This window comes from Leptodactylus fuscus, chromosome 5, assembly GCF_031893055.1.
Source record: "Leptodactylus fuscus isolate aLepFus1 chromosome 5, aLepFus1.hap2, whole genome shotgun sequence".
In the NCBI taxonomy this organism is placed as follows: Eukaryota; Metazoa; Chordata; class Amphibia; order Anura; family Leptodactylidae; genus Leptodactylus; species Leptodactylus fuscus.
Window position 1 is genome coordinate 205,919,483 of NC_134269.1, and position 17,246 is coordinate 205,936,728.

Consider the following 17,246-nt stretch of genomic DNA (forward strand, 5'->3'; position numbering starts at 1 on the left):
AACGTTTCATTCAGGTGAATCCCAGCTATCAGACTGTGCATATATTTCAATAGGGATTTGTTTTGGAGACAGTTCCCTTTAAGAGGTCATGTCAGTAGGTTTGGAACCACTTTCAACCTGTAGCTACATCAGATCTGTCGTCATCTGAAGCCGTCAATTTATGGCGCATGCGGAGCAAGTCCACATTGAGCATGCACCAGCTTCTGGTAAGAGGATTGAGAGGGGCAACACGGTGGCTCAGTGGTTAGCACTGTAGCCTTGCAGCGCTGGAGTCCTGGGTTTGAATCCCGCCAGGAACAACATCTGCAAGAAGTTTGTATGTTCGCCCTGTGTTTGCGTGGATTTCCTGCCCTTCTATAAAAGACATACTTATAGGGAAAAAAAATGTACATTGTGATCCCTATATGGGGCTCACAATCTACATTTTAAAAAAAAAAGAGGATTGTGATGACTTACCCCGCCCTCCGGCAAGATTAGGGCATGGCTAACTTACTCTTCTGCCGAGTGTCTCCGCCTCCTGGACCCTAACACCATCACTCTCATATAATAGATGGTTTAGTGTCTACAAACTTACTGACAACTTTCCCTTTAAATATGTACAAGCTGTGCTTTATTAACCTGATACGTTGATTATTGAATATCCCTTTAAGTTAGTGTTTTTGTCATATGTATCTTCTATTTACATAGTGTAATAAAAAAAATAGAACCCCAGAGATCCCTTTAAGGCATCCATAATATAATAGGATATATTGTATTTCCATAAGGCATTTTCATTTTCTTAAAGGGGAACTCTACAAACACTTATATAAATAAATTAATATTTACCACTAACTGAATAACTATTGCTGGGGATCGTAGAAAGCAACTCTGACTGCTGTCCCAATTTAGGCAAACACAGAACAAACAGGTAAATATTGCTAAGACAGTCCCTATATGACGGATCAACATATAAGACACATGACTATATACGAGTATACATATATACGACTATACTGCTTCCTAGTGTATATATTCACATTTGACAATCGTCATTTGGTTCATGCCCAGGTTAAAAGCAGTTGTCAATAGGAAAAAAGATCTACGTTTTTCTTTTACCAAAACAGCGCCACTCTTGTTTTCAGGCCATGTCTGGTACTGCAGCTAATTATACTTGAATGGTTCTGTATTATACAACTTATCAACAGTGTGGTGCTGTTGGCCCTTTTTTGCTATCTCAGACTACCCCTTTAATATGGACGTTTTAAGGCTATTTGGGTCCTTATGACACATTAACAAAAAACGTAAATATTACATATCAATGTGACCAACTCCGTTAAGGCGGAGCCAATGGCACATTGTCCTGCTCTAACGTGCCATGACTCTTTTTATAGAAAGATATTTTATGACACATCACTCAGTTCTTTAGCCATCACTGACACCTATAATGGGCCACGGCTACTTGGGGGTTTCTTACCGTAACTCTTTTCTTGCTAGTAAAGTGTCGCTGCATATAAGATCACTTCTACAGGGACAGTCAACACACAAGGGTACCAGCTGATGGAGTCCCACCAATCAGGAGTGAGAGATGAGGAAGTGACATAGCTTAATAAACCACACCTCCGCCAAACACTAGCTCCACCCCTGCTTAAACCCATAGACATCTACAATATGTAATCCAAGACTGATGGGCTCCTCCATACCAATCCCTTGACTTTCCACCACTCAACACAAGTCTCCTTGACCTTTACTATCAGGACCAGCTGATTGAGTCCCACCAATAAGGAGTGAGAGATGAAGGAAAGGTGGCATAGCTTAATAAACCCGCCTCCACCAAGGAATAGCTCCACCCCTGCTTAAAACCCATAAATATCTACAATATGTAATCCAAAACTGATGGGCTCCTCCATACCAATACCTTGACTTTCCACCACTTGACACAAGTCTCCTTGACCTTTACTTTCGGGATAACTCTCTGTGTATTAGACCCACAATAACAACACAAAAGAATATAAAAACAACAATTATCCTCTTAGCTATAAAAATACCACTTTCTGGCTCCGGCCCGTTATTTGTCCATATAACCACTAGCGAACTGAGATATCAGGCGAGCTAAGAGCATAAGATTGGGTAGTATTATACTACATAACTGCGGCGCCGAGCACTCCGGCTCCGGGAATGGTAGTGTATAAATAATAGTAGTAAACATTGGCCGTCTACTGCCTGGAACAGCAATTCTTCTTCTTTGGCGAGTCGAGGAGACGGACGGTTTTCTCCTTCACTTTATCTTCTTGCTCTTTTAGTATCCTGGGGAAACAGGAATTCATTATAAATCAGGAAGTCAAACACTAAGGGTCAGAGGTTACTTATAGGGGTTGTCTAGGAATTATAGGAAACTCAGGGGCGGTACTACATCAAACATTACCAATCTCTTTTCGCTCCGTTGTCAGGGCTAGTGATGAGCAAATCGGTTCGGACTGATCAGATTTGACCTCAATTTTCAAAAAGTTCACCCGCAAATCAGAACTAAAATTATACTCTAGGGTACCATTAGACCCCAAATTATAATAGGGGACGGTGTAAAAAAAATTAAGAGTTATACTCACTTTCCATCACCTCTTCTGGGAATCCTCATGGCAGTCCCTCTGGAGGAACCTTGGAAGATTCATTTCCGGTTCGGATGGTTTGGCCCAAACTATCCGAACCCTGAATGATCTTCACTGATCTCTGGTCAGGGCTCACCCATCGGAGAGGCTCACATGACTACTAACACCAATTTCTGACCTCAGTGGTCGCTGGCAAGGAACCCGAGACATCACTCAAACTCAAATACATCACCAGTTCCTTACCAGTAGCCACTCAGGCTACTGGTTGGTCTCTGTGGTTATGTGAGCCTCTCCACATCTGGACCGGTGAGTCCTGGCATGGGAAGCAAAAAGTACCAAGACTGTATAAAAGATCACTGAGGATAGGTGAGCATGTCTTTATTTTTTTTTGTTTACAATCACCCTGCCCACCCCTGAGTTTCTTATAATACTTAGACAAACCCTTGGATTACAAAAACTGGGCTGCTCTCTTCCAGGAACAGCGCCACTCTTGTCTGTTGGTTGGGTCTTATATTACAGCTTCAAGAAAATGGGCCTGAGGCAAAACTGAGTGTTCCCAGCATGCTTTGGTTTGTACCAACCAAAAGTGGTCAAGAGAAAGACAACTGGTGACAAGGTCCAAGTAGGGAATGAAGGCTAGACCATCTACTCTGACCCTACAGAAGTTGTGCATGATGGTGCAATGGTCTACAAGGAACAGTTGGGTCCTGTCATTCATATGGATGTTACTTTGACATTTACCACCTACCAAAACATTGTACAGACTAAGTACACCCCGTCATGGTAGTGACATTCGCTTATGACAGTGGCAGGAATGAATGGAAGAACATGTCTCCAAATTCCCCAAGAGACCATGGAAAAACAAGTCTGATCCATGGAAATGGTGGCGGCCCCTCACAATTCACTGGACTTAAAGGGATATGCCGGTAATATTTTGTTGCCAGATACCACGGGACATCTTCAGGGGTCTTATGGAGTCCATGGCCCAAGTTTTGGCCACACAAGAGACCTTCAGAATATTAGTTTTAATATTATGGTGGATGCTTGTTTACCAAAGATAGGGAAATGCGCGCAAGGATTCCCAAATGCTCTACATTCGACTATGCCGGTGATTTCGGGTGAAAAATAGGCAAGGATTTTGCATATGTAAATCAGGTATATAAGACATTAACCCCTGCAGATCTAGAGCGAGGGTTAGAGTTCTCCATCATCCCTTCTACTTGGCGTGGTAATAACTGCGATATCTCGGAGAGGATATTTATCTCATTACGTGGCACGGGTCCGCTCTCGGAGACATCATCTTCTCACGGCTCTAAGATGGATCATGGGTATTAGGCGGCAGATGCTGTTTTTCACGATGGTACTTTTCTGGATTTATTGCAATGCATTTGTCAGTCATAAGAAGAGATTTTTAGATCTGCGTGAGAAAAATTTTAACAATGGGTACGGCACCCATTTTTCATGGCAGAGAGGTTCTCTCCTAACCCTGGTCCTATTGTCTGTAAAGACTAACAGACCAGGTGTGAGTAACTCCCATAAGAAACCTCAGCTCCTAGGTAGCCTCTGAAGAGGTTGTCCACTGATAGACCTCTTTGTCCATTTCGAGGGTGAGTCAACCAGAGGATCCTCCTGTAACCTATCACGATCCCCATTTCCACAGATATCAGGTTGTCACCGTAGCTCCTCCACACATCCCTCTGATCTTCCCTCATTTTGGACCCCATAGATTGGGATAGAGGGCGCCCAAGTCCCTACAGAACCAAGAGGAGAACAAAAACTAGACGACAATGGGAAGAAACAGAGTTCTGGAGTCTCAAGGAACCCTGAAATGAGAGTTGCATAGATCAGACTCCAAGTACCAGAGTCACAGAGCAAGCTCTCAAGAAAGGAAAGAGATAGGTTCAGTGGAGAAGACCTCCTGGTGTACAGGTTGTACGACTGATGGTTAGACCACGTCCACCAACTCCAATTCTCTAACTGATTCGACACAGTTAGAACTTTTTCTTCAGCCCCCGCCATTTCTGAGAAATTGGTCATTTTAGTCTCAGCCCCAATATGCTAAATCGGCTTTCTACTATCAGTGGACGGACCTGGGCTGAAGCAGGTAGTCAGAGACTGTCCATCTTGAAGAACCCAATTCTGAAAATAACATAAATGATTGCTCAGGAATGGCGAGGGCTAGAGGAAAAAAAATATTCTAATTATTTATAATGTAGATCATTTTCTGATCATGATAACTTTCAGACAGATGTAGCTGTGTATATGACTTACGCTGCTAAATGCAGAATTGATTCCTTCACGTTGTAGCCACTAGAGGCGCTGCATTCATAGAAAATTAGGCTGCAATCCTGAAAAAGAAAAAGATATTAGCGGAGAACATATGAGCTTCAAAGATTGGGGTCTGTACCCCCTCCACCTCTATTGGCTAATTAAAAAAAGCAGCCCCACCCTGGAGGACTCGGTGCAGCCATAGAATACATTGTTAGTAACACTTCATTTGAATGAGTGTCATGTAATACCCCATTTCTCCTGTAGTGGCCTCTCTAGTAGACCACATATAATAAATATCTGATAGATGAGGGTCCCGACTCTAGAACTCCCGCTTTTGTGCCCCACGTTTGAGCAGTGGTCACATGTAGTCTAGTCATTGCCACACCATGTTCCATAGACTCTGAGCAGTAGGGTCAATGCAGAACAGTAGAATGTGGGGTACAGAGAGCCCCCCCCCCAATCAGAAACTTATCACATGACCTGTGGATAAATTCTAGACCTTAGATAGATGTTCTCCGACTCCACAAGGAACCTCTCGCTCCTTCTCAATGTCTGTTTTATTGCCCAGCATTAGTATGGGGATGTTCTCACCGGCGCCTTCCTGTGGACATAAAGAAAGATTGTATAGTCTTATATAGTTACCAGATCTTACTTATTGTTCTATCTATCTATCTATCTATCCATCTCCTATCTATCTATCTATCTATCTATCTCATCTATCTATCTATCTATCTATCTATCTATCTGTCTGTCTGTCTGTCTGTCTGTCTGTCTGTCTGTCTATCATCTATCTATCTAGCTCATATCTATCTATCTATCTATCTATCTATCTATCTATCTCATATCTATCTATCTATCTATCTATCTATCTATCTATCTCCTATCTATCTATCTATCTATCTATCTATCTATCTCCTATCTATCTATCTATCTATCTATCTATCTACCTATCTATTTTCTATCTATCTATCTATCTATCTATCTATCTCCTATCTGTCTATCTATCATCTATCTATCTATCTATCTATCTATCTCATGTCTATCTATCTATCTATTGTATCTATCTATCTATCTATCTATCTATCGTATCTATCTATCTAATATCTATCTATCTATCTATCTATCTATCTCATATCTATCTATCTATCTATCTATCTATCTATCTATCTGTCTCATATCTATCTATCTAGTAGTAGAAAAAATGCAGAAGCAGCACAGCATACAAACCGGATGCAAAGCCAAACTAGAAGGTAGCTAATCTTCAACTTATATAAGAAATGGAAAAAATGGCAGATAAGAACCGAAACGTCGCTGCTTGGAATAAACTCACACTTTTTCTAAATATTGGAGTGCTGCCATTTTTTCCATTTCTTATCTATCTATCTATCTATCTATCTATCTATCTATCTATCTATCTCCTATCTATCTATCTATCTATCTATCTATCTCCTATCTATCTATCTATCTATCTATCTATCTATCTATCTATCTATCTATCTATCTCCTATCTATCTATCTATCTATCTATCTATCTATCTATCTATGATCTATCTATCTATCTATCTATCTATCTATCTATCTCTTTATTCCTCTACCTCTTACCTCCACACTGGTGAGCCACTGCCGCACTGCGGTGAACGAGTCTTTGGCGGTAATATCGTACATAATTATCACACCGTCGGCTTTCCTAAAGAACTGTTTGGTGATACTGCGGTACCTGATGTAGGAACAAAGAAGTATTAGGATAGAACAAAAAATCCCCGGCCCTGTAGGTTACAGTTGGTTGTACGATATGGATTGGGTGTTCTGGCCCGGTATGGAGCGGTCCTAGAGTCAGGACTTATTTGGCGCTGTTCTCCTATTCTGGTTGTATACGGGTAGGAGTCCCTGCTATTTGGTTCCCTTTCAATAACCCCTGGGACAGTTTTCTCTTGCTCGTCACGCACTAATTTGGTGGAGTAGAGCCCTGCAATGGTTCTAGCCAAAGGATAGAAAGAATCGGACTGGGCCCCCCCTAGCCAAGGGCCCTGCACAGTCTATGCTTATGGTATATAAATGACTGTCTTACATCTCAGCACATAGTAATATAGCAGCATAAATAATAAAATACCGTTCTTGCCCGGCCGTGTCCCAGAGCTGTAGCGCCACCTGGCAGTTCTCCACAGTTACTGTCTTTACACTGTAATCAATACCTGTATGATCGAAGGGACAGGGAATGAAGAAATATTACAGCGAGCAGGTCGTGTTGTAATCTTAAAGGAGCAGAACACTAAAAATTACAAACTTTTTATGTCTTTGCTTAGAGGAATGGTCCAGGATTCACAGACAGGTTTGTTTGTTTTCCCAAAATCAGCGCCACTCTTAGACATAGGATGTATCTGGTACTGCAGCCCATCCCTATTCAAGTAAATGGGGCTGGCCTGCAATACCAGACATAGTTTATAGGTAAAGGTGGCGCTGTTTCTGAAAAGACTCTTGTTTCTAGTTCTGGAAAAAGACTTTTAATAATCTAAGACTGATGACCCTTAATAATGTTTTTGATCAAATTCAGACGATTTAGTTAAATAAATACCCTTTTTAGTGTAGGTCATAATTTTCATTTTGGGACTATTGGATGTTATAACTCATGTAGTGTTCTCCTGATAACCAGCCATGATGTCCTTATTGTGGTCAGGTTATCTTCTCATGCATGTAGTGTCCTCCTGATAACCAGCCATGATGTCCTTATTGTGTCTGGGTTATCTTCTCTTACATGTAGTGTCCTCCTGATAACCAGCCATGATGTCCTTATTGTGGTTGGGTTATCTTCTCATACATGTAGTGTCCTCCTGATAACCAGCCATGATGTCCTTATTGTGGTCGGGTTATCTTCTCATACATGTAGTGTCCTCCTGATAACCAGCCATGGTGTCCTTATTGTGGTCAGGTTATCTTCTCTTACATGTAGTGTCCTCCTGATAACCAGCCATGATGTCCTTATTGTGGTCGGGTTATCTTCTCTTACATGTAGTGTCCTCCTGATAATCAGCCATGATGTCCTTATTGTGGTCGGGTTATCTTCTCTTACATGTAGTGTCCTCCTGATAACCAGCCATGATGTCCTTATTGTGGTTGGGTTATCTTCTCATACATGTAGTGTCCTCCTGATAACCAGCCATGATGTCCTTATTGTGGTCGGGTTATCTTCTCATACATGTAGTGTCCTCCTGATAACCAGCCATGATGTCTTTATTGTGGTCAGGTTATCTTCTCATACAGTACATGTAGTATCCTCCTGATAACCAGCCATGATGTCCTTATTATGGTCGAGTTATCTTCTCATACATGTAGTATCCTCCTGATAACCAGCCATGATGTCCTTATTATGGTCGAGTTATCTTCTCATACATGTAGTATCCTCCTGATAACCAGCCATGATGTCCTTATTATGGTCAGGTTATCTTCTCATACATGTGGTGTCCCCTCCTGATAACCAGCCATGATGTCTTTATTGTGGTCAGGTTATCTTCTCATACATGAAGGTATTTTGGACCATTTCTTTCTACAAAATAATTCAAGTTCAATTAAGTTTGATGGTCGCCGAACATGGACAGCCCGCTCTCAAATGATCTGAAAACAAAGATTGTTCAACATAGTTGTTCAGGGGAAGGATACAAAACGTTGTCTCAGAGATTTAACCTGTCAGTTTCCACTGTGAGGAACATAGTAAGGAAATGGAAGACCACAGGGACAGTTCTTGTTAAGCCCAGAAGTGGCAGGCCAAGAAAAATATCAGAAAGGCAGAGAAGAAGAATGGTGAGAACAGTCAAGGACAATCCACAGACCACCTCCAAAGAGCTGCAGCATCATCTTGCTGCAGATGGTGTCACTGTGCATCAGTCAACTATACAGCGCACTTCGCACAAATAGAAGCTGTATGGGAGAGTGATGAGAAAGAAGCCGTTTCTGCACGTACGCCACAAATAGAGTTGCCTGAGGTATGAAAAAGCACATTTGGAGAAGCCAACTTCATTTTGGAAACAAAGATTGAGTTGTTTGGTTATAAAAAAAGGCGTTATGCATGGCGTCCAAAAAGAAACAGCATTCCAAGAAAAACACTTGCTACCCACTGTAAAATTTGGTGGAGGTTCCATCATGCTTTGGGGCTGTGTGGCCAATGCCGGCACCGGGAATCTTGTTAAAGTTGAGGGTCGCATGGATTCCACTCAGTATCAGCAGATTCTTGAGAATAATGTTCAAGAATCAGTGACGAAGTTGAAGTTACGCCGGGGATGGATATTTCAGCAAGACAATGATCCAAAACACCGCTCCAAATCCTCAGGCATTCATGCAGAGGAACAATTACAATGTTCTGGAATGGCCATCCCAGTCCCCAGACCTGAATATCATTGAACATCTGTGGGATGATGTGAAGCGGGCTGTCCATGCTCGGCGACCATCTAACTTAACTGAACTTGAATTGTTTGTCCAAAATACCTTTATCCAGGATCCAGGAACTGATTAAAAGCTACAGGAAGCGACTAGAGGATGTTATCTTTGCAAAAGGAGGATCTACTAAATATTAATGTCACTTTTCTGTTGAGGTGCCCATACTTTTGCACCGGTCAAATTTTGGTTTAATGCATATTGCACATTTTCTGTTAGTACAATAAACCTCATTTCAATCCTGAAATATTACTGTGTCCATCAGTTATTAGATATATCAAACTGAAATGGCTGTTGCAAACACCAAAATATTTAGAACTAAAAATGATTAAGATTAATAGGGGTGCCCAAACTTTTTCATAGGACTGTATAGCACTGCCTCACTGTCTCTCCCTGTAAATAAAGAAGACACACATAGTACCATGTTCTTGTCTCTTCATGAAAATACTATAGTTCAGATAGTACTGCCTCCCTGTCTTTACCAGTAAACAATTTTTGCATAGAGATATTACTATGTTTCAACCATAAAAATGAGGTAGGTACAGATAGTACTGCCTGCCTGTCTCTTCCTGTAAATACGGTAGACACAGATAGTACCATGTTCTTGTCTCTTCATGAAAATACTATAGTTCAGATAGAACTGCCTCCTTGTCTTTACCAGTAAACAATATTTAGATAGAGATATTACTATGTCTCGTCCTGAATATGATGTAGGTACAGATAGTACTGCCTCACTGTCTCTCCCTGTAAATAAAGTAGACACAGATAGTACCATGTTCTTGTCTCTTCATGAAAATACTATAGTTCAGATAGTACTGCCTCCTTGTCTTTACCAGTAAACAATGTTTGGAAAGGGATATTACTATGTCTCAACCATAAAAATTATGTAGGTACAGATAGTACTGCCTGCCTGTCTCTTCTTGTAAATACAGTAGACACAGATAGTACCATATTTTTTTCTCTTCTTGTCTATAATGCAGATAGTACTGCCTCCCTGTCTTTACCAGTAAATAGTGTTTGGATAGATAGAGATATAACTATGTCTTGTCCTGAAAATGATGTAGGCACAGATAGTACTGCCTGCCTGTCTCTTCCTGTAAACAGTGTAGCTACAGGTAGTATTTTTTCCACCCACCAGGCAATGGAACTAATTATACTAGATAATACATTTGGCCATTCAGATGATCATACCTACCTACTGTAGCAGAGGTTCCAGGGTAAAAACTGTCCTCGCAAAACCTTCTAAGGAATGACGTCTTTCCCACGCTGGAATTTCCCACCATAACTATTTTGAATAATCGATCCGGGGGGCAGTAAATATGTTCTTCCTATAAATAAACCAATATAGGATTACCCCATAACACATGATTCCATAGAACGTCCACCCACCTTGTATCACTGTCTACGCTTACATTTGGCAAGGTCTCTTTTCCAACGGGTTGACCTCTTGGAGAAGATGGCACGTCCTCCTGGGAAATGTCACTCTTGCTTTGGGTGACCTCTTCCTCGTACGGTTGGTTTTCCTCCTTCTCATCCACCTCCTGCCAGTCATTTAAAGGTCTTTCTTGTTGCTCCTCTAAATATTGGGGAAGATGATCCTCTTCTATGGATATTATTCTCTGTAAATGGCGGCCTTTGCTCGGTTTGCTTTCGACATGGCTGTCCGTCTCCGTTATAGACATACCAACGCCGTTCAACCCAACAGAGGTCCGCTTGGGTGGAAATACATCATCTTCTTCGGAGGACTGACTGGAGGATCAGCGGCAACAGAAGGACATTGTCAATCCAATGAAAGGTTAATATCGTAATATAAAACACTTCGTAAAAAATAATAAAAAATGGCAAAAACATTTTGATACAAAAATATATATGGATTATTTTGTTGAATTTCCCTTAATTTACCATTTTGAATACTAATTAGATCATAAAGATCATGATCTGGGTCAAAAGGGTGTGGTTTATATCAATATACCCTATAAATGCCCATTTCAAGGTGTTCTAGAGGATCCTTCTTTATCCCCCAACTCTGCCATCAGGGGGAGAGTCAGGAGACCCCCATATAAATTATATTAGCATCGTCACCTGTAACTATACATTGTGTGATTCCACTGTTATTCCTCTGTTAAGAATAACAGAGGAATGGAATAACGTAATGCTCCAGAATTGATATTTTCGGTAGGGGTCCCCAAGCACTGATCCAGGACCAGGTCCATTGGGGGTTTTCTACTGGTCCACGTGGCAGGAGGGTGGGCTGGTCTTAGTCTTATCTGGATACTTTGCGCTAGGACACAGTAATGTGTAAAATATCGGATAGCGCGACGTCCTGTAGCTGCTAATACCCGATATTTCACCCATTACCATAGCAACATGGCCTAGTGTGGTCTATCCAGCCTCAGTGTCTAGTGATTCGCCATGTCTGCTCAGATACTCGTGTCACGCCACAAAGACCATCCCAGTGGAGAGCCTTCCCTTCCCACCTATAACTTCTGCCTCCATATGACCAAATCCCCAACCCTGCCCCACCCCTACCCCGCCCTGCCAGGCCAAGACAAAATGGTCTTGTTTGAAGCCAGTCCCTGATGCAACAAAGGTTGGGGACCACTCAGGGGTGTAACTACCATAGAGGCAGCGGAGGCGGCTGCCACAGGGCCCGGGCCATTAGGGGGCCCGGTGACAGCCGCTACCACTGCGTTTTTTGGCTTCTTTTTTTAATTGGCCGTTACGTTTCCTATTTACTTGCCGCTCCTGGACATAATACTGTGTGTAGGGGCCACTATGGGACATAATACTGTGTGTAGGGGCCACTATGGGACATAATACTGTGTGTAGGGGCCACTATGGGGACATAATACTGTGTGCAGGGGCCACTATGGGACATAATACTGTGCACAGGGGCCACTATGGGACATAATACTGTGTGTAGGGGCCACTATGGGGACATAATACTGTGTGCAGGGGCCACTATGGGACATAATACTGTGTGTAGGGGCCACTATGGGACATAATACTGTGTGTAGGGGCCACTATGGGGACATAATACTGTGTGCAGGGGCCACTATGGGACATAATACTGTGCACAGGGGCCACTATGGGACATAATACTGTGTGTAGGGGCCACTATGGGGACATAATACTGTGTGCAGGGGCCACTATGGGACATAATACTGTGTGTAGGGGCCACTATGGGACATAATACTGTGTGCAGGGGCCACTATGGGACATAATACTGTGTGTAGGGGCCACTATGGGGACATAATACTGTGTGTAGGGGCCACTATGGGACATAATACTGTGTGTAGGGGCCACTATGGGGACATAATACTGTGTGCAGGGGCCACTATGGGACATAATACTGTGTGTAGGGGCCACTATGGAACATAATACTGTGTGCAGGGGCCACTATGGGGACATAATACTGTGTGTAGGGGCCACTATGGGGACATAATACTGTGTGCAGGGACCACTATGGGACATAATACTGTGTGTAGGGGCCACTATGGGACATAATACTGTGTGCAGGGGCCACTATGGGACATAATACTGTGTGTAGGGGCCACTATGGGACATAATACTGTGTGTAGGGGCCACTATGGGGACATAATACTGTGTGCAGGGGCCACTATGGGACATAATACTGTGTGTAGGGGCCACTATGGGGACATAATACTGTGTGTAGGGGCCACTATGGGACATAATACTGTGTGTAGGGGCCACTATGGGGACATAATACTGTGTGCAGGGGCCACTATGGGACATAATACTGTGTGTAGGGACCACTATGGAACATAATACTGTATGTAGGGGCCACTATGGGGACATAATACTGTGTGCAGGGACCACTATGGGACATAATACTGTGTGCAGGGTCCACTATGGGGGATAATACTGTGTGCAGGGGCCACTATGGGACATAAAACTGTGTGTAGGGGCCACTATGGGGACATAATACTGTGTGCAGGGGCCACTATGGGACATAATACTGTGTACAGGGGCCACTATGGGACATAATACTGTGTGCAGGGGCCACTATGGGGGATAATACTGTGTGCAGGGGCCACTAGGGGGTATAATACTGTGTGCAGGGGCCACTATGGGACATAATACTGTGTGCAGGGGCCACTATTGGGTATAATACTGTGTGCAGGGGCCACTATGGGGCATAATACTGTGTGCAGGGGCCACTATGGGGGATAATACTGTGTGCAGGGGCCACTATGGGGGATAATACTGTGTGCAGGGGCCACTATGGGGCATAATACTGTGTGCAGGGGCCACTAGGGGGTATAATACTGTGTGCAGGGGCCACTATGGGGGATAATACTGTGTGCAGGGGCCACTATTGGGTATAATACTGTGTGCAGGGGCCACTATGGGGCATAATACTGTGTGCAGGGGCCACTATGGGGGATAATACTGTGTGCAGGGGCCACTATGGGACACAATATAGTATGTAGGGGCCACTATGGGACATAATAGAGTGCGGAGGAGGGGGTCGGTCGAGGTCTTCGGCGTCGGTTGGGGGGGGGGGGGGCCTATGTCAAAAGTTCGCCACGGGGCCCCGCCATTCCTATTTACGCCACTGGGACCACTGTTGTAGGGTAAGAAAGCCGTCACTAAAACACACACATCAGAAGAGATGAGACATCCCCTTTAACAGGTCCCAGAGGCTTACAAAAACCCGTAGAGTAATCTTTTGGGGTTGCGTCTGTTTCTGATAATGCACCAAATATCTTCTTTTTCATACAAGATAGAGCGATGTCAGGCATCAGAGTTTTCATCCGTCCATTTTACCGTGTCAACCTTATTTTGACCTCTTTTTTTTTTTTCAAAATTTTTTGACGCAAATGCAATTTTGAGGCCTATTGTTGCAGTGTAACATCCAGTCCTGTCCAATCTATTTTGAGCTGTGCTCTGCCTGTTCCTAGGTGAGCGGCATTGTGTGTATTCAGGCTATAATTCATCAAATTCAATTAATTGTGAAGATGGGTAATAATTGAGAACGTCTCCGAGGACGGACGGCCAATTACCAAATAATTAGCTGATGTGAGAATGCATTACAATATAGAATAGTCCACCCAGCGCTTCAAAGTCACTTAGACTCCCGCGGAGCATCCTAAAATTAGATGTTCTGCTCACAGAAAAGAGGGTTTTATTAATTGTAAGGAAAGGGCGGCACTTCACCCCAGTCTGAGCGGCTGGTGTAAACACTAGATGTTTTATTTAATTTTTAAATAAAAAAAATTTCAATTCTATCATTTATAGTAAAGATCAACTCCCAGTAATATCATAGAGGAGAGAAGCTGAGCTGTGTGATATATAGAGTTATAGGATAGAGTAGAGAAGCTGAGCTGTGTGATATATAGGGTTATATGATAGAGGAGAGAAGCTGAGCTCTGTGATATATAGGTTATATGATAGAGGAGAGAAGCTGAGCTCTGTGATATATAGGTTATATGATAGAGGAGAGAAGCTGAGCTCTGTGATATATAGGGTTATATGATAGAGGAGAGAAACTGAGCTCTGTGATATATAGGTTATATGATAGAGGAGAGAAGCTGAGCTCTGTGATATATAGGGTTATATGATAGAGGAGAGAAGCTGAGCTGTGTGATATATAGGGTTATATGATAGAGGAGAGAAGCTGAGCTCTGTGATATATAGGTTATATGATAGAGGAGAGAAGCTGAGCTCTGTGATATATAGGGTTATATGATAGAGGAGAGAAGCTGAGCTCTGTGATATATAGGGTTATATGATAGAGGAGAGAAGCTGAGCTCTGTGATATATAGGGTTATATGATAGAGGAGAGAAGCTGAGCTGTGTGATATATAGGGTTATATGATAGAGGAGAGAAGCTGAGCTCTGTGATATATAGGTTATAGGATAGAGGAGAGAAGCTGAGCTCTGTGATATATATAGGGTTATATGATAGAGGAGAGAAGCTGAGCTCTGTGATATATAGGTTATAGGATAGAGGAGAGAAGCTGAGCTCTGTGATATATAGGTACTGTACATATTATAGAGGAGAGAAGCTGAGCTCTGTGATATATATAGGGTTATATGATAGAGGAGAGAAGCTGAGCTCTGTGATATATAGGTTATAGGATAGAGGAGAGAAGCTGAGCTCTGTGATATATAGGTACTGTACATATTATAGAGGAGAGAAGCTGAGCTCTGATAGATGTTCTATAACATTACCTTTTCACTGAAGGCTTCCTTTCAAAATATTTCCCAATTATGGATCCCGATCTCTGATTCTTCATTGATTTAGATGAATTTACCTTTGATTTCTGGGTAAATAAATAAATTAAATGTTATTATCTAACCCCTTTAATTCTTCCAAACTTGAATTTTCCCCCTTGTACCTGTATGAAGCTGTCTCGCTCATCCCGTAAATGCTTATTCATTTCCCTGTTAAAATAAATAAATGAATAAATAAATAAATAAATAAAGATAGGTACAAAAATATTAATTTTAGGCCAAAAGTTAAATTGGCAAGAAGGGGGCGCCACTGATACTAACTGACCTGTAAACTGGAGTCTCCATGTGGCATAGTATTAGGGTACTGTTGACCACATAGTCATGGCTAGGCAAGATTTAGGATTTGGAAAAGTTCTGATCCAAGGTAAAGGGTCTTCTTTAAAACCCCTCGGTTTACCCCAGCATGGCTACAAGCCCCAACAGCGCCACCCTAGCTGTCAGTGGACATCGATTGAGTCCCTGGTCATCCAGTGTAAGAACCAAGCATCCAGCAGCATCCCATATGTAAGCCCCCTTCCCGATATTAAGAATGCCCTACTAGGGAGTATGATAATGGGATTCTCCTTGGCAGCCATCACTTACCTTAACAAGTCGAGCTGTTTTAGTAGGGCTGAGCGCTCGCGCTGTAGACTTTCGGTGACCCGGTAGACCTCCCTATAATATAATGTGTGTGTTGTTAAAATTGACTTATATGGAGGGGGGCAATAAGAAAAAATCCAAATATTCACAAATATCAGTCTATTATTAGGCTTAGTGGTCAAAGTGGAAATTGCAGTTTTGGTTGTTTTTTTTTTTTTTTTTTTAAATATAGATAGTAACATGGAAATATTTTTTCAAAAATCATCAAAAATTATTGTAAAAATATGTTTAGAATAAGAACTTGGTGTAGAACATACACGTTCCCTTTAACCAAATTTGAGCTAAGGTAAGGGGGGGCAAAGATGGAGTTATACAGAACCTAAGGCGGTAGAAGACAGCTGTTTACAGTGCAGAGAGATCCCAGCAAGGGACTAGGAAAAAAAATCATCTTATTAAGCCGTCTAGTGCCGCGTCTGAAGATGTAATCGAATGAAAATACGCTATTTCCATGAAACGGCTTGTAAGTTGTTTGAAGCGCAGAGTGCGGGCTCAGGGGAGGGACGCGCAGGATGAAGCCGGTGCATAAATAACAGACTTACGATGGGGGAAGAAAGTCCGATCAGCCGTAAAACACAAGGAAAATTCATTTTCTTAGATGCTAAATTACACAATGTAACAGATAGGTAATATACAGATGTAACACGGTCTATAGTGACACTTTAAGGGGTTAAAAATATTGATGACCAATCCTAAGGATACCAAATTGGTGGGGATCCAACACCCGACACCCTCACCGGTCAGCTGTTCTCAGCAGCTGATATACAGAGAACGTAGCAGGAAGCAGACAGCGCCGTTCTCTGTGTAGTGGTCAGACCACGTACTGCAGATCAGCTCCTATTCATTTGAATGGGAGCTAAGATGTAGTGACTCAGTTCAGCCACTACACAGAGAACGGTGCTGTCTGCTTCCTGGTCTATGAGGGTGACGGGTGTCAGAGTTACACAGGGTGCATATTAGTCACCTAGATGAGGCCATTGATATTTTTAACAGTTGCAGCAAACTTTAACTTGACTTGACTTTGTAACTAGCACTTGGTAGAGTTGTCTGTATGCTGTAACCACATAGGTC

At 42.4% G+C, this 17,246-nt stretch overlaps 1 protein-coding gene across 1 annotated transcript in view; it reads right to left on the reverse strand.

Annotated features, from left to right (window-relative positions):
• Positions 1-1,132: 1,132 nt before the first annotated feature.
• The window catches only part of CRACR2A (calcium release activated channel regulator 2A), a 54,129-nt gene continuing 38,015 nt past the window's right edge, over positions 1,133-17,246 (reverse strand). Inside the window, exons 9-18 of the mRNA XM_075275080.1 lie at positions 16,122-16,193; positions 15,644-15,689; positions 15,477-15,568; positions 10,691-11,027; positions 10,474-10,606; positions 6,964-7,045; positions 6,456-6,570; positions 5,353-5,454; positions 4,854-4,930; positions 1,133-2,283 (exon numbers count right to left, since the gene is read on the reverse strand). Of these exons, the coding sequence (XP_075131181.1) occupies positions 2,193-2,283; positions 4,854-4,930; positions 5,353-5,454; positions 6,456-6,570; positions 6,964-7,045; positions 10,474-10,606; positions 10,691-11,027; positions 15,477-15,568; positions 15,644-15,689; positions 16,122-16,193 (1,147 nt within the window). The 3' untranslated portion in view covers positions 1,133-2,192. The remainder of the gene's footprint in view (positions 2,284-4,853; positions 4,931-5,352; positions 5,455-6,455; positions 6,571-6,963; positions 7,046-10,473; positions 10,607-10,690; positions 11,028-15,476; positions 15,569-15,643; positions 15,690-16,121; positions 16,194-17,246) is intronic.